Source organism: Vanessa atalanta, chromosome 14 (genome assembly GCF_905147765.1).
Source record: "Vanessa atalanta chromosome 14, ilVanAtal1.2, whole genome shotgun sequence".
In the NCBI taxonomy this organism is placed as follows: domain Eukaryota; kingdom Metazoa; phylum Arthropoda; class Insecta; order Lepidoptera; family Nymphalidae; genus Vanessa; species Vanessa atalanta.
The window spans coordinates 7,011,046-7,033,264 of NC_061884.1; the positions used below are offsets into that span (position 1 = coordinate 7,011,046).

At 30.7% G+C, this 22,219-nt stretch overlaps 2 protein-coding genes across 2 annotated transcripts; one reads left to right on the top strand and one right to left on the bottom strand.

The window, feature by feature from the left end:
* The first annotated feature begins 1,024 nt into the window (after nt 1-1,024).
* Nucleotides 1,025-22,211, top strand: LOC125068817 (actin-histidine N-methyltransferase). The gene is made up of 9 exons (XM_047678136.1): nt 1,025-1,477; nt 1,556-1,777; nt 2,196-2,284; nt 2,362-2,501; nt 16,005-16,113; nt 17,987-18,114; nt 20,340-20,539; nt 21,071-21,245; nt 21,891-22,211. Exons 1-9 carry the CDS (start codon nt 1,174-1,176, stop codon nt 21,994-21,996), a joined length of 1,473 nt encoding a protein of 490 aa, XP_047534092.1. The 5' UTR covers nt 1,025-1,173; the 3' UTR covers nt 21,997-22,211.
* On the bottom strand, nt 2,822-11,174 carry LOC125068816. The gene is made up of 5 exons (XM_047678135.1): nt 10,683-11,174; nt 6,264-6,983; nt 4,344-5,673; nt 3,476-4,048; nt 2,822-3,395 (listed from the first exon to the last, which is right to left on the bottom strand). Exons 1-5 carry the CDS (start codon nt 10,830-10,832, stop codon nt 2,890-2,892), a joined length of 3,279 nt encoding a protein of 1,092 aa, XP_047534091.1. The 5' UTR covers nt 10,833-11,174; the 3' UTR covers nt 2,822-2,889.
* Nucleotides 22,212-22,219: the final 8 nt, after the last annotated feature.

Below are 22,219 nucleotides of genomic sequence, written 5' to 3' on the forward strand. Positions count from 1 at the left end.
CTTATATTATTATTTTTAAAAAATATTGCTACCATTGTATAGCTGTCATGCAATTTTTGTTTTTTTTTTTGTCACACATTCACGAAGCTGATGATTGATAAACGAAGTTAATTGAAGACATAGTCTAAAAACTAATTATGATTGGACTAGATAACGGATATGTTATGAGGAGAATTGAAAATTAAATAAAGATCATGAATTAGAAAATTATGACACCAGACAATTTTGATGAACATTTATGTTGCTGATGCTTTGCCGGCTATCTTTAAACTTTTCCAATTTTTGGACTTCCCGTTCTAAATCCTCGTTCGATTTACCTGGAAGGGCGTTGCGGGAAGTGGTCACTGGATTACTAAAATAGCCGCTGCTTTATGTAAATAAATGTATGCTAAACCAAATTGAAATTAAAATAAATTAAATTGCCTAATATCGGTGCGGTATTACGGAGGCGCTTGATTAAAAAACTTTTAGTAACAGATTATTTTGCAAATGTCAAGTTTGAAATATAAAAAATATTAAAATTATCTTTTTCGCGAAAAAAATTAATACTTTTATTCGACATCATGTTTTAAGGTAATTTTTGAATGAAGCGTAATTGTTGCATCATCAATCTTAAACATTATTTGTCAAGGTCATCAATGAAAAATGTTTATGATACTCATAAATTAAATATTAGATATTCCATATTTTAGAAATATATGAAACTAAACAGAGTTTACGATTTTACAAATCAAACGTATTTAGAAAATATATATTTTTTTAAACTTCACGTACAAATGATAATTAAATAATCATGAATGGCATAGTCATACAGTTTAAGTACTTATTTGCACACTTAATAATATTAAAGATTTCGTGCAGTTTATTTTTCTTTTTCAATCGAGTTTTTTGACAAGTCTCACTACTTCACCATCGAAATCTCCAAAGAAATGTTTGCTCGAATGATCATTCGAATGATTTAATTCGATTAATTTAGCACTAATGTCAGCCTGAGACCGTAGACGTCAGTTGTCAACGTCTCATTGTTGACGTAGTGTCATTTTTCATAGAAACATTTACTTACTATTTATAGTTTAATTCGTTTTCCCACGTTTTCAATTCAGATTTATTCATTTTACTTAAATTATAATATATATATTAATAGTGAAGTAGTGAATTAAATAACTAATAATAATGGGTCGAAAACTGCAATCTAAACAAATGTCGAAAAAGCGAAATCAAAAGGAAGGCAATAAATTTATTCAACAAAAGCGAAAAGAACTTTCGAATTTAGTAGATAAAGTACTTAAATTAACAAGCATATTTCAAGCTACGGGTACTGTAACCAAGAGTTGGGAGCATCATTTACAAATAGAAGCAATTATCAAGGAAATTATTAATATTGAAGCACCATTGACAAAAAATGAACAAAGCCAGAGAAAATTATATTTAGAAAAGTATGTCAGTTGGTTACACGATAATGGAGCGCAATTCGATGGTAATTATTAAAATCACAAATATTTATAGCGGCACAATCTATAATATTTCTTCTTTATTTAAATCAATTTTATTTTAGGTGTTGATATATGCGATTTTGATGGCTATGAACTTGGTTTGAAAGCAACCAAAGAATTTACAGAAGGATCTCTAATATTGACTGTGCCACATAAAGTCATTATGAGTGAAAAGGATGCAAGAGATTCAGAGCTTTCTACATTCATTAAAATTGATCCTCTTCTTCAAAATATGCCAAATATTACTTTAGCTTTGTTTTTACTTCTTGAAAAGAGTAACCCAGGTAATATTAATCACATTACATAAACTACTACTAATGCAAAATTTACTACTGATAATGCAAAATGTTGTATATAAAAATTAAGTTCTAACTATAAAAAGCAATTATTATGAATTCATTATTGGAACTTTAGAATTAAAGTGAAAGGAAGTATTTAAGTGAAATAGTATTCTATTATGAATAAAGATAAACAAAACAAATGTTACTAGAACATAATATAGTAGAACTCGCAAATCCCCTGGAATATGTAAAAATGGGGTTTGTTTATCTTTACTTCTACAATTGGAAAACAATTTTTCTAAAAAAAACTGTTTCTCTAAATGAAAAATTTATCTAAAAGTAAGATAGTGAATATTTTATAAATATAACTTTTAATTCTAAAATTTCAAATAAATTGATATATGCATTAATATTATTTCAGACTCATTTTGGAAACCATATATAGAGTTTTTACCAGAGAAATATTCTACAGTGCTGTATTTTACATCGGAAGAATTGGCCGAGCTTCGGGTACTGTAATCGCAAGTATTAAATCATAATTTTATGTTTAATTGATAATTTATTATAATTTCTTCTATTATTTTCAGCCTTCACCTGTTCTTGAGTCATCATTAAAATTGTACAATAGTATTGCGAGGCAATATGCTTACTTTTATAATAAAATTCATACTTTGGATTTACCAGTTCTAAATAATTTAAAAGAAATATTTACTTTCGAAAACTACAGGTAAGAGGTAGCATACGAAATTATTCTTAATTTTTCTTTATGTACTATTTGATAAATTTAAGATATACTTTAGAATAATTAAACCAAATTTCTTCTTTAAAATTTATTAGTTAAACTTCAAAACTTACATCAATTATCTTAAAATTAAAGACAATTGCACTTGCCACATAATACTGAAATCTAGTAAAAATTATATATAATATACTAAGAAACATGTATATCAAGTAATAATAATTTAATTTTAATGACCAAATAGTTCTAAAAAATTATTTTAAGCACAGATATAAATGTAACTTTAACTGTTGTCAGGTCACTAGTAAACAAATTTAATAAATATTAAGAATTATGTTTAAATTCAGTCTAAACATTAACTAAAATTCTGCTAAATCTATTGAAATGGCTTTCTTAAAGTGTCCCACATATATTCAGGTGATTCACTTCTAGCACGAGTATCAATTGAATCAATAGCATATACGTTTGAAGAAATCATAGGACTCTTACTACGAGTACTGCTATTGATTTTGTGACCTTTTCGATTTTCAAAAATAGGAGTTGGTACGCACTCTTCTTCTTTAGCATGTTTCTTTTGGAACATTTTATTTTGTTGCTTCCATTTCAGAATAGCATATGTTAATAAAAAGAGAATGAGAACTAATCCAATTATACTTGCTGTAGCTACAGTTACTGATTTGGTATTATTAGAAACTGTACTTGTTGCACTAGGTGTTTGTGTTAATTCAACATTTTCGAATAATTTCATTTCTAATAATTCATCAGATGTTATTCGGCTATCAAAGTCTTTTAATTTTTGTATATCTTCTAATACTGTTAAGCTGTCACCATCAATTTCATTTTCCAAATTATTTTTTTTCAATGTGTCAGATATAGCCAGATCTGAAATTTAAGATATTTTTTAATTAATAGTCAAATACTTATTAATCATTAATAATATACTATCCATTGCATTCACTTACCATCTCTTGAATGTTTATTTACTCCAAGATTTTCGTTTTGATGACTCTGTTGCATTAGAGTTATTAAGTCATTCCATGTTATTAAATCTTTTTCAGAGTTTAATAGACGACCTTCTCTCGTTGCCTCGTGATTCGAAACATCGGCATCATCTGAATTGGTTTCAAATACTTTTTTCCTATCATCGTACAGACTTTGTCCTTCACTATCTATTCGACTAAAATTTTTAAACAGCGATATGATACCCATATTTTCACCGTTTTCATTGACATTGTTACCGAAATCCATCACTACTGGAATGTTTAAATTGTTTGTTGCATTTAGATTGGGTTCAAAAGTCGTAGTTTTAGGATCGTATGAATTTGCTTCTAACAGAGCTCTAAGAGGATATGTTTCCTTCGAAATCGGTTCTATAAGCGACTTCGACAAAAATGGTTCTGGCGGATTAGGTTCTTTCGATGTATTGTGAAATATATCTGCCAAATGTATATGACTAGAGCCCCTTTCTCTATGTTCCACTAACTCTCTCAAAGTCATATTCCTCTCTTTAAGTATTTTTGAAAGTCTTGCACTAGCTGTAATGAATATTTAAAAATGTATTAATAATGTTAAATTAATATTTCATATAACATTATATGAAATATTAATTAAACATTATATCATACAAATAATTATAATTTAAATTTCGTATTTAAAAACCACAGTTAATGTTTGCCATATGTAAGAAACATTACGCATGTAAATAATTGACAAGTGAATGCAAAAAATTCAGTATGAAACTTTAAAGTACTACTTATTTAATTAATAATTGTAAATTCTAAAGTGTCATATTTAACTCTAACATTTTTACAGTCTGAACCAAGTACTTACCTAGATTATCACTGAGAATTTCATCTATTTCATATTTAGCAGTTTCTCCAGTAGTGGCTGGAGCTTGCGTTGTTGATGTCGTTAATCTATGGTTTCTTTGGGGTATTCTTGTAGATTTAGTAATGTCGTTCATAGTATTTGAAGCTTCAGTAGTCATGAAATCCTCTAAAGTTGAAAAATCGTCTTCCTGGTCATAATTTGTCGTTCTTGTCTGTGTTTTAGAAATAAACTCATTAGTTGAAATATAATTGGCTGTACCATAAATATTTTTTAATCCTTGATCAGCTGGTTCCTTGTGGTGGTGGTTTAATTCAGGTGATACAGTAGTTGAAATCTTTTGTTTAAGACGTTTCCTTTTTAATCTATTGCTGTAAGCTTGCCTTCTCAATTCGGAGGAATTGACTTGAGGTCGTAGTATAGGTACAATTACAGGCTTTTCAGTAACTATGACTTTATCTTCATTATAATCTTGATTTACAACTGTCGTTGGGGAAGGCGTTTCTGTTTTGAAATTTAATCCTTTAGTGTCAGCAGACTCTAAACTTTCAATTTTTTCATTGTCAGTAAAAAATGATATTTCTGTATTTATAAATGCATCAGAAGGATCAGTAGTAGTTTCGAATATTTGTTCTGTAGTTGTTTCCTCAGGTGTAATCGTGGTGGTTGTCAATTTCACAACAATATTAGAATTATTTTCTATAATTTTAATATTAGGCTCTGTCATAGTTTGACCTCTCCTCGTCATTGCAGGCAATACATCTTTCCATTCTTTTGACTTTGTTAAAGTTTTGCTGTTTTTGTATTTTAATGAGGTTAGCGTAATTAAATCTCGACTTAACTGTCCTTTATAAGTATTGTTTAATGCTGGTCTCATTCGTAATTTTCTTCGAACACCTATGGGGAATCGACGTCGTAATAAGGATTTTGTAGTACTCTCTACTAATAACGTTTCTGAATTTTCAGAACTTTCTGTATTACTAAAAGTAACACTTTCAGTATTGGTGGAGCAATCTGTAGTTGTTTCTATATTTTCTTTAACTTCAAGGCTTAGGTTATATAATGTTTTTTCTTGATCTTCTGACTCAGACATCTTTTCAGCTGGATCTACAGATTTTATATTACTGTTCACAAACATAGTTTGACTTTTAATTGAACTTGCGTCTTGGCCATCAATTACATCTTTTCGTTGTAGAACAGATATTGCTTTTTCTTTACCATGAAGTAAATCGGCTAAAGATAAATTGTTTTGTTGCAATATTTCGCTTAAACTTTTTCCGTTTGATTTCCTAAGAATGTCCTTTAGTGTATAAGGATCTAATGGTCCGTTTTCCTGAAAATATATAGAGTACTTTTTAAGTTAATATATATTAGATTTATTTTTTATAAATTTTTGTATATCCAAGAAAAAAAAACAGTTTTAACACTTTATCTATTTTACTACAAAAATTACAAAAATGTTATAGAAAAAAAGTACTTATCATGACTTCTGTGAAATATTAAACATACAAGGTTAGAAAAATGAAAACAAAAGTTAGTAGTGGTCAAAAAATATGTAAAAAAATTTAGGAGGTTAAAATTTAGCTACGAATACTGTGTTAGCAAATTTAATTTAATTACTAAAACTTATTGTACCACTAGATCTTCTTCATACAGGGAATAGTAAGATCCTTTGAAGTTGTTCTCTTGCCCACTGATATTTAATGTCGTTCCAAGAATCATCGAAATAATCCTATGCTATATTTTTTCTAAACTAATTAATTATATTGTGACAAGTTCCTTAATATATCTTTTGATTAATTATATCACAATGTAAATAAAGTTTGTTAAATATTTTAAAATGTGAATCTTTTTGTATTAGAAGTATAATTATTATTTTTAAAAAATTTATAGATAAATTAAAGACAGGAAAGGGTTTTTTACCTTTGGTATTTCCACATTGTTATCTACAGTACTTAATTTCTCTATATTTTTTTCATTCGTTGCTTTTAAAGTTGTGTTTGGTTTTGTGGCTTTCATAAAGTTTACCGAACGCGGTCCATCTTTGTGTGAAATGGCTTCATATTTTAAATTATTTTTTATATGATTTATTTGAGTTGTTACTTCAACAAATTGCGCTTCACTTTGATCATCAATCTCTATATTAGACTCGATTTTTTCATTCTCATCCCTGTCCTCATTACGACTATTGTCTATATTGCTGTCAATTCGAGTTTCTTTTTCGTGTAAAATTTCCTCACTACTATCAGGTTGCTCGACTGGTCTAAATCCATTAAATTCGCTTAATTCTGGCCATGTTTCTAGCGGTGGCCTTTTTCTTCTTTGACCACGTCTTCGTAATGGCCTTTCTAGTCCTTCGTCGCTCCAATGAGTAGGTCGATTACGATCCTTAGAATCTTGATAGTCAGCTTTCTTTCGGCGTCTTCTTGGCATTTCTATCACGTCTTCTTGATGAGCTTGAGATGCTTCTCGATAAGAGGTACCTTCTTGTGGTGTAATGTCTTCTAGAGATTGTTGCGGACGTCGCTTCCGTTTACGTCTTCTTCGTCTCATTGGTTGATTAGAACCTTCATCATCCCAATGTCCTTGGTTAACTGTCGATAGTGGTGTCGTTTCTGGTTCTACTTCTATAGCCCTCCATGACTGAAATTTAAGACAAACATATTATTATACTTTATTATTATACAATTTAACAAGTTAATTTTTTAGTTATTTTTAGTTAGGGATATAATTTGTATAAATTTGTTCATAATAATATGAACGGATTATCAACGGGTAATATAACGTTTGTCTTTTTCTAATCAGATGTTTCATAAAGAGACAACCCATTGCAACGCTACATGCTCTACATATTGTACACATTGTTTGCTAATTGTTAAAAAAAATATCCGCTAAATGCTTGTAAAAGTGACAATACGCTACTCACAACACAGCGAAAGGATTTGCTTCATATAATAAACAATTTCAATATTGTTTGTTTCCCGTCTTTCTAGAAGCAGCAGTACACGATCATCTATATCTATACATATAATAAAATTGGAGTGTCTGTTTGTAATATTAAAATAACCGCGTTTTACTAAATGCATATGTATGTATACACGGTACATACACCTAAATAACATTTTTTGCAATTTTTGTCTGTATGTCTGTCTGTTCCGGCTAATCTCTGGAATGGCAGGACCGATTTTGATGAAACTTTCACTGGCCGATAGCTGATATAGTAAAGAGTAACTTAGGCTACTTTTATTTTAGAATTATATGTAAAATAATAATAAAGCTACGTTTTTTTTATTAAATTCAAACGCGCACGAAGTCGCGGAGACAGCTAGTATTTGATAAGTATCAACTAGCAAAATATTACGGAAATTTCTTGTTATTTCTCTGGAGCTTTCAAGGTATACCTGGTATTTAACGATTAATATATATAATTTCAGTATTATTTTAATCAAACGGTTTTATATTACGACTAACGAACCTTTAAAGTCATTCTTATATGACACATGCGACAAAATTCTACCACCCACAAGCAAACGATAAACGGATATTAAAGCATAATATAAAAAATCTTTTGTTTTACTTGCTTGAACTTGATTATAATATATTAGTGGCATGAGAAATTATCAACATTTCAACAGATATGCTTAATGCCCATATCTGCTGACATCCAATAGTCATTAAAAAGATCAATTGAAAAATAATAAACTATGTCAATTACAAGTTGACCGCAGACTCGAAAATCACACCGATTATCTCACCGACGAAAGTGGTTACAAAACAGATGTCATAATGCTCGAGGAAAGTCGAAAGCGAACATACCGGTTTTCAGTCGACTAGTGCTTGTTTAGTAAATTTTATGCCAATAAACATAATATCGATACTTTTCCGGTTTTGTAAACGATTTGAAGTTCCGCGTTTTGTTGTTCTCAGAATAAAACGAATAAACTATTAATATTTATCTAAAGTCTATTGATTAAGGAAATTAGAAATATTTTATGTATAATTAATGCGTAGTGCGTACTGTATTTTATTGTTTTTCGTATCCCATGAATAAAATTTCTATCGTAAGTAACGTAATGTGTACATGCTCCTTGCCCAATATTACTACGTACACATATATATATAGCCTGTTATGGATATATACATGTAGCAGAATTTCATCTGATTTATTTAATATTTTCTCGCGATATTTTTTTTTACTGCCGATCAAGGCACGATTGTAATGATTATCTCTCGCTCGAATCTCGCTATCTAGATTAAGAAACAAATTACCAACCATGGTAATTGAAATTATATCTATATTAAAATCATATAAGTAACAGCTTAAATATTAAATTTGTTGCAACTTCAGAAGGTAGCTTGATTAATAATTTAGTTCGTTATAAAAAAATACTGCTCACGGTGTGCCTTTTTACCGTTACAATATAGACAAGTATAATTACAAAAATAGCGATTCATACGTATATTTACGCCTATTATATTAAAAAATAAATGTTTTCGTTACTAACATGTAAACCTATAAAGATTTTAATGTATTAAATGATTATTTCAAGATATGATATTGAAGCAAGTAATCAAATTTTCAACTTTCTACTAAAATCGCAAAAATGTAGATAGGTCTACATGGTCTTGTGCCGAAGTTAGGTTAATAAATTCATTACTGTCAAACCCAACAACTCCACCTATGCTTTAAAAGGAAACAGTATCTGATACTACAACCAGTTTTTAGATGGAAGTAAGATTGTCCCAGTTTTCCTTATATATATTATTGCCCTGTTTTTAGCCTATTTAAAAGGCAGGTTATTTTTTTCATTTGTTACGCGATATTGTTACTGCGAACCGATTTTATGATTTTTTTCTTTCTTTAATCAAATTATATTCATATTTTGATTATTTCATTTTAAGAAAACGGGGGTATTTAATACTATACCTAATAAATTATTTTCGGGACTCGAAAAATCTCCAAAAATTACAAATTAGGTAGTGTAAATATTGAAATAACAATACTTGTATACCAATAATCCTTATACATTTTTCTTAAATGCATTGGTTGGTAATTTTTGTCTTTAGTTTAATGAAAAAAAGTAAAGATAATTTAACAGAATGCAAGCTTAAATAAAATTAAAGACACACAAGAACATTCTGATCGAAAAGATTATAAAATTAATATATTATTTAAAATGTATTTTCAAACTGAAATTACATTATCCATTCAATTTAAATGTCTTTGGTGCTTAGCTCTATGTTATTTATGCTCTTTCTTGTAGAGTTGAGAGAGTTTTGTATTAACCATGTAATTTCCCTACCGTCTTGTATTTGCGGATAAAATTGTAGATTGTTTTCTTAAGATACCGGAACTATAAAATATACAGTTACGTAACTTCACTTAAACAAACATTTTCGAAAATTTCACGGCTAATCTGTTTACAAAACCATTAAACCAAGTAAATGTCGATGCTTAAAAAGACTAGTACAAATTAAATTTTCCATTGTTAACTAGTGTGGTTTGTTTTAGGATTTTTGTATTACCTTTTAAAATCTCAAACACGATTATTGAAGTCGAACTTTGTAGAAATTAAGATCGACTCCGGTTTCACATTGAAGTATTCATCAAACGCGAGTTTTATTTAGTGACATATATAGTATATAAAAAGTGAAGAAAGTTAGTCGTTTTACAAATTCCCGCTAAATTAGATGTGATTTATGAACTAATTGCATGATATCTTGCGTGTCATTTCAAGTATTAGTAATAAATCAAAAACAAACGTCATACGTTCTTTCTAAAGATAACTATATACTTTAAATCAACAACAGCAGAACTATACGGGAATCTTTCGGCATTCCTAACCCAATTGACATTGTTAATTCCATCATGCATGCTTAAATTAGGTCTCTTTTTATCACCCAATCCAAAGTTAATTCGTATGAGAAACGATTGCAATCGTTACTACCCCACACAGCCTTATTGATCGGTAGAAATATAGATAGTTTTTTCTTTCAAAATTGGCAGAAGCATTTTGTTATCCCTTGCCATTTGGCCTAAACAGTCACTAGCCCTAGGTTGGCGATGCTTCTTAGTAACCCAAGTAATTAACAATATTATTTTTATTAAAACAACAACTAATAATACCCTTTACTGTCGCATTTATTTATACTTAACAAAATTCGTCTAATGGCTGAAAATTTACAAAAAATCATTAGAAAATTTAAGAAGAAATATGCAAAATTGTGTGTCGTTTCCATTTTTTTGTATCCAAACCACTAATGTCCCAAACTATAAAAGAAAATCGGTTGACAGCCGTTCGCTTTTTATGTATCGATCAAATATATATTACTCAAATTTACCTGGTCGTAGTTCGTTTGAGTTAAATCCAAAGCTCTAGGTCTTATCTGTCTGTAGTTTTGTTCGTAGTTTTCTTCGGCAGAGTGCACGATAATCACCAAAGCGGCTAACGTACTTAACAAGGGCATCGTAACCTTCCAAATACAACCCATATTACACTAGCAAACAAAATCTAATAAAAACGTCTCCGCACGATCAAGGTACACAGAGCTATCACACTTCACGACAATAATATTTAATATATTTATATGCAAATGACTGCAAACACTTGTAATTTATGTACGAAAATTAAAGGGAAGAAATCACAGAAGGAAGAAAAAGAGATAACGTAAAAAGTTCTTATCGTTTACACTCATGCACTAGAATAGTCTTAGACAGCACACGTTTAATCGAACTTTTAATTCGACATAATTTATTTGTAAACACTCCGATAAGGCTCGGCGGCTTGGAGCCAATTATGTTACTGGTTGATTAGTGGTGATAAATGCAAGATTTCTCGTGCGAGTTTCCCCCTTTTTTTTAAATTTCGAACGTGAAAGTGACTCGACACGTTCGCGCGCGACAGTACGGTGCGTAAGAGTGGCGATCAAGCTTCATCGTCTTTGAAGAACTCGAAACCGTACTTACGCGCTTATTGTTTTGAAAGAATTGTTTTCAAATCTGACGAATGGGGTTTTAAAAACGTACTGCTCTATAATTGTTTATAAATAATTAATTATTAGGCCAATAAACAAAAAAAATATAAACATTACTATATAATTCTTGTTACCTTATTAAATCAGTGGTTTTTTTATGTGAATTTATTTATTTGATTCATTCAAACAATTTTTTTGTAGATTCGTTATATTTGATAATATAGAGGAGTGCTATACTTTTCTTTATGTAACTGTTTTCTAATTCAAATATATTTTTAATGTTTTATTTTAAAACATGACTTAGCTTAATAATGAATTGCATAATGAGAGAAACAGATGAGTTACGATTTTTTATATAATATTCTTTATTAATATTTTATAAGTCTTGAAAGGATAAATAACATTTCAAATATGACGTGTGGTGGTTTTGATAATTTTCTTATCAGCATAAATAAATATTTTAATATATAAAATTCTTTTATAGGTTTGTTTGGATAGGTTACACTATAAACACATTCCAAAAGACCAGTAAACAAGCATAAACACATGCACATGGGACATAACGTCATAATTCCCAAGGTTGGTGGCGCATTGGTGTTTTAAGGAATTGCTAATATTTATTTTCGTCACAATAGAATATAGGGGATGTTGACCGCTAACTATTTTTTTTTTTAAATAAATGGCAGACGATCTATAAAACCTATACAATATTCATAAGGTAATAAAAGTTATAATTTAATTTTATAGGTATGCATCGTCATTGTTTTTATTTTAAAGGGTATTCTTATTAAGAGTTACTATGGAGGTAGACCATAAATACGCCCATAATAATTAAATGTTATTGTATTGCCAAAGAACAAATACATATTTTTTAATTATTTGAAGTAGTATGGCGCAAACGTAGGAGTTTATAACAGCTAAAAACCACCAATTCTTTTAAACTGTGGTTAAAACAAAAAATGATTTGACCCACAGTTTATTTTTAAACAGACCAGAATACGTCGTGTCGTTTGTGAAACTCCGTTATGGAAGTAATCTAGGTATATATCATAAAAGATTACGATGTAATTTCCATTCGCGAAGATGCTGATCACTGATCATACTATTATGTATGTGAAACGGAATGTGCGCACGCGCCGCCTCCCATGCGGAATGCTCGTCGTCTAGAATTATCATTATTCGCGAATCTATAATTAAATAATGATATATCACTATAGTTTTTATATATGCTTAACTCTCATTCGTTAGCGATATTTATTCTAGTATTCGAATTTTCTATTTCTTTTTATAATAATATAATGTTTTGTTTGATACCATACTAAGTCGAGTGTGAGAATTTTTAATGAAGACAATATACATATATCAAGCTGCGTTTTTTATATAAATAATGACTACGATGTATTTTCCTCTATTCTCCTATTACGTTTAAAATGTTTTCAGGTTAGTTAAATCAAATCGATAGAACAACGGACACGGGAAATTGTTTATAAAATATATTTCTTATGCTAAAAAAATATTACGAAACCTTTCGATCAACTTCCGAGGTGCCGGGTCGATAACAAACTTATAATTACAATTTTCACGCTCGCCTGCTCCATGCTGTTTCTCTTAAACTATTTTCTCGAGATATTTCTTTGTATATACTTACCGACATCTTAGCGCTTATTTACTTTCAAGACTGAAGCGGTTCAATTTATAGGAAATGTTATTTTAAAGTAAAACGGGTTCAAATCGTGTAGTCGCATGTCCTGCTTATGTTATTTCAACTGTTTACTTTGTGTTTAATATGCGACAAACTTACAGATTTAGCATTTAAATAAAAAAGCTTAAAGTAGTTTTGTATTTGTTTCATAATAGATTAAGATGAAATATATCTTTACATCAATCTTAAAACAGAGAAATGTTATTGCTACTTACTAAATAGGCGTTCTATTCTAACAATCAGTTCCATGAACTTATAATTATTTTGTATTATAAAATAATTTTATGTTATGTAAAGGTATGTTTTCCACTGCTGAATTATGAATCAGTTTAAGGAGAAAGTTAAGAGCGTATTTTACTACGCCGCTCCGATGCGGATTGGTGGATACATATGTGACAGATTTTTATCCATCAAATCCAGGTTTCCACACGACGATTTCCTTCGCAGCTAAACACAAGAAAATTCAGGGTCATGCTCGGGTATAAACCCATAATCTTTGGTTAAGATTCGTAATGCTTTATGTTGCTAATGAGAATCGCGTACTTTCTTTAAAAACACATCGAATGTTCATTAGCTTCTTAATGTTGTTCGTGTCGAAATCACTGCGCCTAATGATCAGTTTCTTGATACAAACAACCATGTATTAAATAGTAAAAGAAAAATTTATTGCTATATTAATTACTCAGTTTTTATTACGTATTATAACCTCTCGTAATGAAATCCACACTCGATCTCATCTGAATCGCCTTTACAGGTCATTGTTTGCATAATTTCTCACACTCTTACTTTTCTGAGTAAACTACAGCACTACATCACATAATGTCGAATAAGAGAGCATATACATATATTTTACCTTCTAATATAACTATGTTTATACCGTTAAATACATCATTATATCAAAATCCAAAAAATGTAAGTAATTCTGTCTGTTTGATATTCTTACACGGCTAAATCACTTAACCGAATTCGATAAAATTTTATTTAATAATTATACCTAATTAGGTACGAAGCAAGCTTAAACAACAATGCAGCACACATTATTTTTTTAAACTTAAAACTTACGACCGCAACCGTAATACGCGTGCGAAACCGCGGACCAAAATTAGTGTGTAAATTATATGTAAGATGCATATGTATTTATTGATATAAACACTACTAATAGCAAGAAATAAAAAAAAATTACCAAGATTTTATGTTGTAAGTGTAATCTTAAGTTCAAATCAACGCCGAACCAGCTTTAATCACAAACATATTGTTGAATAGTCATTATTTTATAATACAAGTAAATATCGTTTTAAAAAAAGCAGAAGAACATTAAAAGTAATTCAATAAAAAGTAACATAACTCAACAAAAAGAATATGTTATAAGTTCTTTTTACTTTGATTATACCTGAGTTCTTAATTTGAATTTGGAAGGCTAGGTATATGTTGGAGACACTATTACGTTTTAAGACGGCCGTATTGTACAAGTGTGTAGCACACTTAGTGAGATCGATATATAACAAAACCATGCTATGGCGTCATTAGTGTTTTATCCATTTGTGACAAAGTTTAACATTTAATCTGCAAAGTGTCACTTTTGGTTAACTCGGGTAGGCTAGCTAGTAACGTATAAATATATAACCATACATATATATATAATAATTACCGTCTGGGTAGATCATTAAACATCACATATTTCCTTCCAAATAGCAAAACTTGTGAGGCATTGTAACTGGGGTCATACAATCTTATTTCTTAAAGGTTGGAGCGTTGACAATACAAGATATGATTAAAATTACTTTATGGGCGGGGTTACCACTTAGCACAGTTGCCAGTCTGCCTGCTATATTAACAACATAAAAATTAAATTAAAAATACAGCTATGTATCAGCTTCAATAATGCCATGTTAAATGTCTACGTGAATTCCCTTGAAAATGTTCATGATGAAACTAAAATGGAATTTGTTATTCAAATACCGTATTTCTTATTATTATACAAATTAAATATGCAAAGAATTTCTAACCACATTCAATTTGATGTTGGAGATAAATTGTTATTAGTCTTATGTAATACTTTATGAATCCATTTTCTATAATGCTATGTGATTTAATCGTTTAAAGAATTGTATTTGACGGTCTACTTATCAGCGTAAATTATACCGGCTGTTATATAATGTACATAAGAAAGTGTCAACCTCGTTGGGTTAGTGGCTGGCTTAAAAGATTGCAGATCCACGAGCCCTAGGTGTACATCACGAATCGTACCAGTATACATTTTTGAGGTTTTATTTCTTGATTATCACGTCATTACTTTAATCTCACGCCTGAACTCTTATGGCTAGTATCGTATTTGCCGTCCCGTCGGGTTATGAGAAGGGACTTACTTGTATTTGCGCGCATACTGGTCTAGTTTCCTTGGTAATTTTTTTATAATTCTGGCTTATATGTTATGTTAAATGTAAATTATATGTTTGAAAAAAAATTATAATAGTTGTCAGTTCGAATTTAAAGTTCTTTGTTTAAATTTACTACAAGTTCGTATCCCTTTAACACACACCTTCTTACGTAACCACAGAGCAGTATGTAAGAGTATTTCCTTGAGAAAAGTAAAAGTTAGAAGAAACCCACAATAGTTTATTGTTTTGATTCATTTTGTTTACCTAACAAGCTCTCTTTTTGTTAATCATCTAAAGACGAACTCTATTATATTCTTGAGGAAATGTTTGTTCAAATCTTTTATCTTTTCATATTGTTAATACACTTATGCATTACGCACATTTGCTTAAGTGAACGTCATCTAAGTTATCTTTTAAAGATAAATTGTTTTTATTTATTACCTTATTTTTCCAAATAGAACATTTTTACTTCTATAACTTGGCGAAACGCAACAATGTGCCATTTTTGTAGATCAGAATAAGTTATTGATAATTATTATAAGTTTTTCTCATATATATATTACATTATATATACATTATCAATCATTACAGTTGTAATTAATCCGACAGGTGGGCGGTGTCTACGGTCATGACGAGACTGAATAATATTCAACTTGAAGATCGACCCACTACAGCCTTTATACCTCTTTGGGACATGTGCAATCATGAACATGGGAAGGTACTTTTTTTTTAAATTATAATATACAGGTGTAAATAAAAAACAATTGAAAATTATAAATTCTAAATTATCGATCGAATAAAATAAAATAATTTAAAAGTAAATTATATTTTTTAATGTGGCAAGAAATAAATAGAGAACTAATAGAAACGTAAATAATATTTTAAAAAACCAGTAGTTACTAATTTCCACCAATGTAAATGTTTTCCATAAATTACACAGGTACGCTTACTAACACACAGTCTACACTTTCTATACTTATGTATACTAATTAATTGCAAAAAAGACTGTCTATTGCTCCTTCACGTCCAAACCACTAAACCGAATTTCATGAAATTTTATATAAAGCAAGCTTGAACTCCAAGCCGGAATAAAAAAAGCAAGTGTAAGCTTTTTTATACCTAAAACCATAAGACCTAAAACGCGCGCGAAGGCGTAAGCTACAACTAGTCGCCTACACAAATTTTCCAACTGCATATCAGCCGGCATTATATTACTACCAGCGACGCTTGGATGGCAATTATTTATTATTATATATTTTTTTTAAAATCCCAGTTTCGTAGTTTTATGTCCTGCTTACTTATGTATATGTATGATAAATTTTACATATTATTAGTACGTTAGAATTGACTTAATAAAGTTTACTCGACTAAAAAATGTGGGTACATAAACATATATTTCTAATTACACTTCATAAAATGTGCTAATAGCGTTGAAGAATTTCGATTCATTTAAAAAAGAAACAATTGAACGTTCTTTATAACATTTAAATCTTCGTAACTTAACAATTTGATTTACGGTTGATAATTACATTTAATTGGTGTTTTTTTTTTATAATTCAACGCAATATTTATATTATAAATGTGAAAGTAAGTTTGTCTATCATACTTTCACATTTTGACGCATCAATCTTCGCTTAGCATCTAGTTTTTATTTTATTTTTTAAGTTTTTTTTTTTTTTTTAATTAGTAGTCTGTAGGCAAGGCACGCTGACAACTAAACAGGATTTGTCATATATGTTTTTAAATTAAAAACCTTATGGCAAGGGTATCATGAAATATATATTTATCGATATCTATTGCTTATAATTTATAATTATAAAACTTTTTTGTTTTTACATTAGCAGCCTGTAAATTTCCCAGTGCTGGGCTAAAGGCCTCCTCTCCCTTTGAGAAGAAGGTTTGGAGCATATTCCACCACGCTACTCCAATGCAGGTTGGCGGAATATAATTTCGTTGAAATTGGACACATGCTGGTTTCCTCACGATGTTTTCTTTCACCGCCGAGCACGAGATGAATTATAAACACAAATTAAGCACATGAAAATTCAGTGGTACCTGCCTGGGTTTGAACCCGAAATCATTGGTTAAGATGCAAGCGTTCTAATCACTGGGCCATCTCTGTATTATCCACCCAGTTTAATTTCAATTATGATAATTCTAGAATTTGATCTCTGATCTTATTATTCTGATAATCAATTTATAGGTAGTATTCAAACTTTTGACAATTTCATTAGTCTGGTGAGCTTTACCGCTGCAATTCACAAGGTTTAGGATTCAGATCGCGCTTTGTTCATGTGAAATATAACTCAAGTCTTTCTATCAATGAAGTATCAGCAGCAGCCCGAAGGTTATAAGTTGACAGTGTTGCCTTACTTTAGAAAACCGCGTGATGCCGTCTATCATGCTCCTGAACTCTCGCCAGTCGTATCAGATTACTAATGTAACATTGGATTTTAAATGTGTGTGTGAATCAGAGAGAGACAGAGAACATCCGTGTTTAAGTTACTTGGGTCTCGGAAATTGCTCAGGATCATCATCATCACTAATGGTACCGTAATAGTTGTCATAAAATTACATTTGTAACATTACAGATAACGACCGATTACAACAAGGAGTTGAATCGTGGCGAGTGTTACGCGCTGCGCGACTTCCAGCCTGACGATCAGATCTTCATATTTTACGGAGCGAGACCGAACGCCGACCTGTTCCTTCACAATGGGTTAATATTGTTGCTTTTTTTATATTTGCATTAATTTGGTTTTTATATCGTTCGTAAATGTCTTCGAATAGTTCGTTTTAATAATGAATAACTAACTGTAATTTATGGTTGTCATAAATGATTTCTGTGAGTAACTGGGGCAACTCTTTTTATTTTGTTATTTCAGCTTCGTGCTATTCGTCTATATATATGTTCATCAAGATATATAAGGCTATGTCGGAAATTAAATCTTGAAAGAGCTGTGTACTGTGAGTGTGATATGTGCCACAGATTACAATACAGGCACGTGACGTCACCGACCACATTGCGGCGCCGTATTGTCAAAGTAGCGTTTTCGCGCGCTATTTAAATATGGAATTTTTAATTCGATATTTTTCAGCAAATATGTACTACAATTAAAAAAAAGAACTTTTACTGGATTCCTTAACCTCTACTGAGTAATATAAAATGGCGCCTATTACAGATGCAAGTTTTTCTTAGTCCTAGTAGTTGGCGGGGCATTAGATGCATGCAATAATAAATATAACTAACAATACCTACTGCTACCTGGTCGCCTATTCATCCGTTTGCCTTCCTATCCTAAATGAAGAAAAAACGCTGAAGATATCTATTCTGTCACGAATTATATGGACATTTATTAGGTTTACAAATTCAATATGTCATTCTGTGATGATCCCGATCAATCATTATTAAAAAGACAATGCCCAATTAAATAGAAAAAGTATAAACACGGTCCACAGATTATATTATAACACGTTAAGTGTATCCGTTTATAAAACAATTGCTTGTTTAACAAATCATACAATTGCTAAGTAAACAAAAAACATAAATCAGCCGACGTAAACAACATTTATTACGTAACGCACGTGTGATATAAGTTTGAGTTACGCGCGGTTACGTCAAAACGTGCAAAAAAATTCGGATCAATTATATGCGGGCAGAGTTAAACGGAGTGTGTATAATTAAGTCATTACGATCTGTAAAATGCTCGGCTTAAACGTTTATAAAACCGCTTTTCTTTTTAATTTTATATCTTTATTTTCATTTGTTTCATCTTACTCATGATATAGTTTGGTTCGTAATGAGGTGCAATGTAATAGTAAATTATTTTAAAGATTGTATTTATGATTGATTGTATCTTTGTGGTTTACAATAAAAGTATAAAGTGTTACACTCAATAGAATGAACAGTATTAGTGTATGAAAAATTCAAATGCTATTAAAAAGGAATTTCCTAAGCAGAAACATTCTTAAACAACTATCTCCTGTTATGGAGAAGGTTTAGAGCTGCTTGACTGAGTCAGCGCATAGATATTTCACTATAGGTTGAATTATACAGGAAGACCACTATATAGGTTTTACTAACGATGAATTTCTCATCGGAATGTACGAGATGAATTTAATAATGTTCTTATTTGGACTTTTTAAAGTATTTCTAGATTGTTTTTTTTTTTCAGTTTTTTGTAAATAATATCTTATTTAGATTGATGTGATTTTTGTTACATATTTAAAAAAACAAAATATGTAATAGATACGTGGACGGAAAAATGGACCACCTAATGGTAAGTGGTCACCACCACCCATAGACTTTGGCGTTGTAGGAAATAATAACCATTCCTTATATGAAACCGATTCGCCTCCAATCTTGGCAGCTAAGATGTTATGTCCCGTGTGCCTAATCAACTAATAAATCAACACTTTCAAACTGCAACGCAATAATAGTAAGTATTGCTGTTTGGAGGCAGAATATCTGATGAGTGGGTGGTATCTATCCTGACAGGTTTGCACAAAGTCCTACCACCAAGTTAATTAAAAATTATAATTTAAAAATAAATAACAAAATATAAACTGATATTTTGCATTGAATCCGAAACGTTTGAAATGTGTTTTGAATCTTTTTCTAATCTACAATATGTTTAAGTAGTTTTAATTTAATAGTTATAAGTTATTATGTGTAACTTTTAAATTTATATGGGTCTTACGAACAGCTGCTAGCTGCAGCAAATGTCACGTTACATTAAAAATAAATTATTTGATTGATGCCTACTGTGGGACATTTGTTTTTTAAGGCTTCAATGTTAATTAAGTTTGTATATTTTTTTATTTATAACAAAATATTTTTAGAATCTTTATATTACTTAATCATAACCAACCCCAGCGGCTTTTTTATCCCACTGTTGAGTTAAGGTATCTCGTTCCGAAAGCATTTGTCTTCCTTTTTTTCAGATTTGTCTATCCGAAAAATCAACACGACAGCTTGTCACTCGCCCTTGGCGTTAGCTCCAGTGATCCTCTTCGAGAGGCAAAGTTGGGCCTCCTAACGAAACTTGGTCTCGCTGGAATAACGCACTATAACTTATACAAAACCTCGAATCCAATAAGTGCGGAGTTACTAGCGTTTATAAGGATATTTAATATGAATCAAGGTGGGTTTGAAATAGATACGTTTATTCCAGAAATCTTTTCATTTTGTAATAGTTGTCGCCAGCGACCTGGCAGCGACTAAGGGGTGGTTAAGGTGTTAGATATAATAAGTCTATGTTCTTCCTTTGGGTTCAAGATTAATTCATTCCAAATTTCATCAAAATCGGTGCAGTGGTTCGGTGAAGGAGTAACAAATAGACTTTCTCTTTTGTAATATTAGTATAGATCGAAAAATTGTAGGTTAATTGCATGTGGGGACCCCACAATAAATTAATAGTGAAATGATTGTTTACTTTATTAACTTTCCGTATTAAAGAATATAGAGTGCGTGTAATCAGAAATCATAGTTTAGATACATTTTTCATGTTTTCAAGCAAGAGATTATTTTATGATTTATAAGAATACCTCCCTAACACAGGCAAAATTTGTAAAAAAAAACCACTCTTACACAATATCTTGAGCACAATAAATAACCAATTAAAGGTATCAATTATAAATGAATGAATCGTATATTTTTCACGTTCGATTTCCAGAGGAGCTGACGGAGTGGTCGGGGCAGAGCGTGCCGGGCGAGCTGGTGTCGGCGGGCGGCGCCGGCGCGGCCGTGGACGCGCGCGCCTACGCCTACCTGCTCACGCGCTGCCGCCTCGTCAGAGCCGCGTATAAGGACGCCGGGGACGCCGGGGACGCCGATACCTCCTTGCATAGGTACATATATTCATTTCGATTCTGATAACTTATTAAACGTCGTCCTCTGCCTAGATTGCTATTGTAATAGACTATATTCCACCTACTTTGTGTTACGCCCCCTAAAAAAGGTCGTCAATGTTCTGCGCCTAATTTCTCTCCAGTTCTATCAGATACTTGATACGACAGAGAAATTGCCGATCTTTTCATTCCGAACTGACTCGACCGAAATGACTCCAAATTGCTCGTACAAGCCTAATGGTCAAATATACATATGCTGATATTGAATTATGAGCACTTTGTTTAGCGCTTTACCTATTTAACTGTAACTCCGAAATTCGGTCGAATATACAACAAGTCGTTATTAAATGCGCAGCAAGACTTGTGTTGTTCTTAATTTATTACACTAACTTGTTCTTTAAAATAAAGAGGTGCCAGCTGCGGTCCTTCCAATCATCCCGTAGTCCATTGTTACATAGATACATTAACTGTGGTTTAAATTCAAACATAAAGCTTGAAACTCTTAAAATAAAATGGTTATTTCTATTTGTTAATTTAAATTTGAAAAAGACTGAGACTTTATCTCAGAGCTTAAGCTTTAGTATAGTAGTATAAATTCCATTGCTTTGATTGATTTTGTATTTTAATTTTTGTGTTTTTTTACAGGAATAATATAAAACTACTAAAGAAATGTGAAGTACAAATATTAGATAATGCCATAGAGTACTTAAGGAATGTTTTAGAAAAACTTCCCACCGCTGAGAAAGCTTAAATATATAATCATAAATCAATTATAATTTGAACCTTATTATAATCGAGGTAAGGTCGACTTTGTACAAGTTTAATTTAACTACGAACAAATCATGACAGTATTGCAATATTTTTACATGTTTTATACATCCTTTGTTATTATTTATTTAAGTAATTTCTTTACAACGAATTTTGAATTCATGTTTGTTTTTATGTGTGATGTGATTTGATTTCTTCGAAAGCGT

Bases quoted from the DNA above. Each gene is read 5' to 3' on its own strand.
- LOC125068817 (XM_047678136.1), top strand. From the start codon at position 1,174: ATGGGTCGAAAACTGCAATCTAAACAAATGTCGAAAAAGCGAAATCAA. The intron at 20,540-21,070 runs GTGGGTTTGAAA...TTCGATTTCCAG, and splicing joins GATATTTAATATGAATCAAG to AGGAGCTGACGGAGTGGTCG. The intron at 21,246-21,890 runs GTACATATATTC...GTTTTTTTACAG, and splicing joins GCCGATACCTCCTTGCATAG to GAATAATATAAAACTACTAA.
- LOC125068816 (XM_047678135.1), bottom strand. From the start codon at position 10,832: ATGGGTTGTATTTGGAAGGTTACGATGCCCTTGTTAAGTACGTTAGCC. The intron at 4,049-4,343 runs GTAAGTACTTGG...TATTCATTACAG, and splicing joins AATTCTCAGTGATAATCTAG to CTAGTGCAAGACTTTCAAAA. The intron at 3,396-3,475 runs GTAAGTGAATGC...CTTAAATTTCAG, and splicing joins AAATAAACATTCAAGAGATG to ATCTGGCTATATCTGACACA.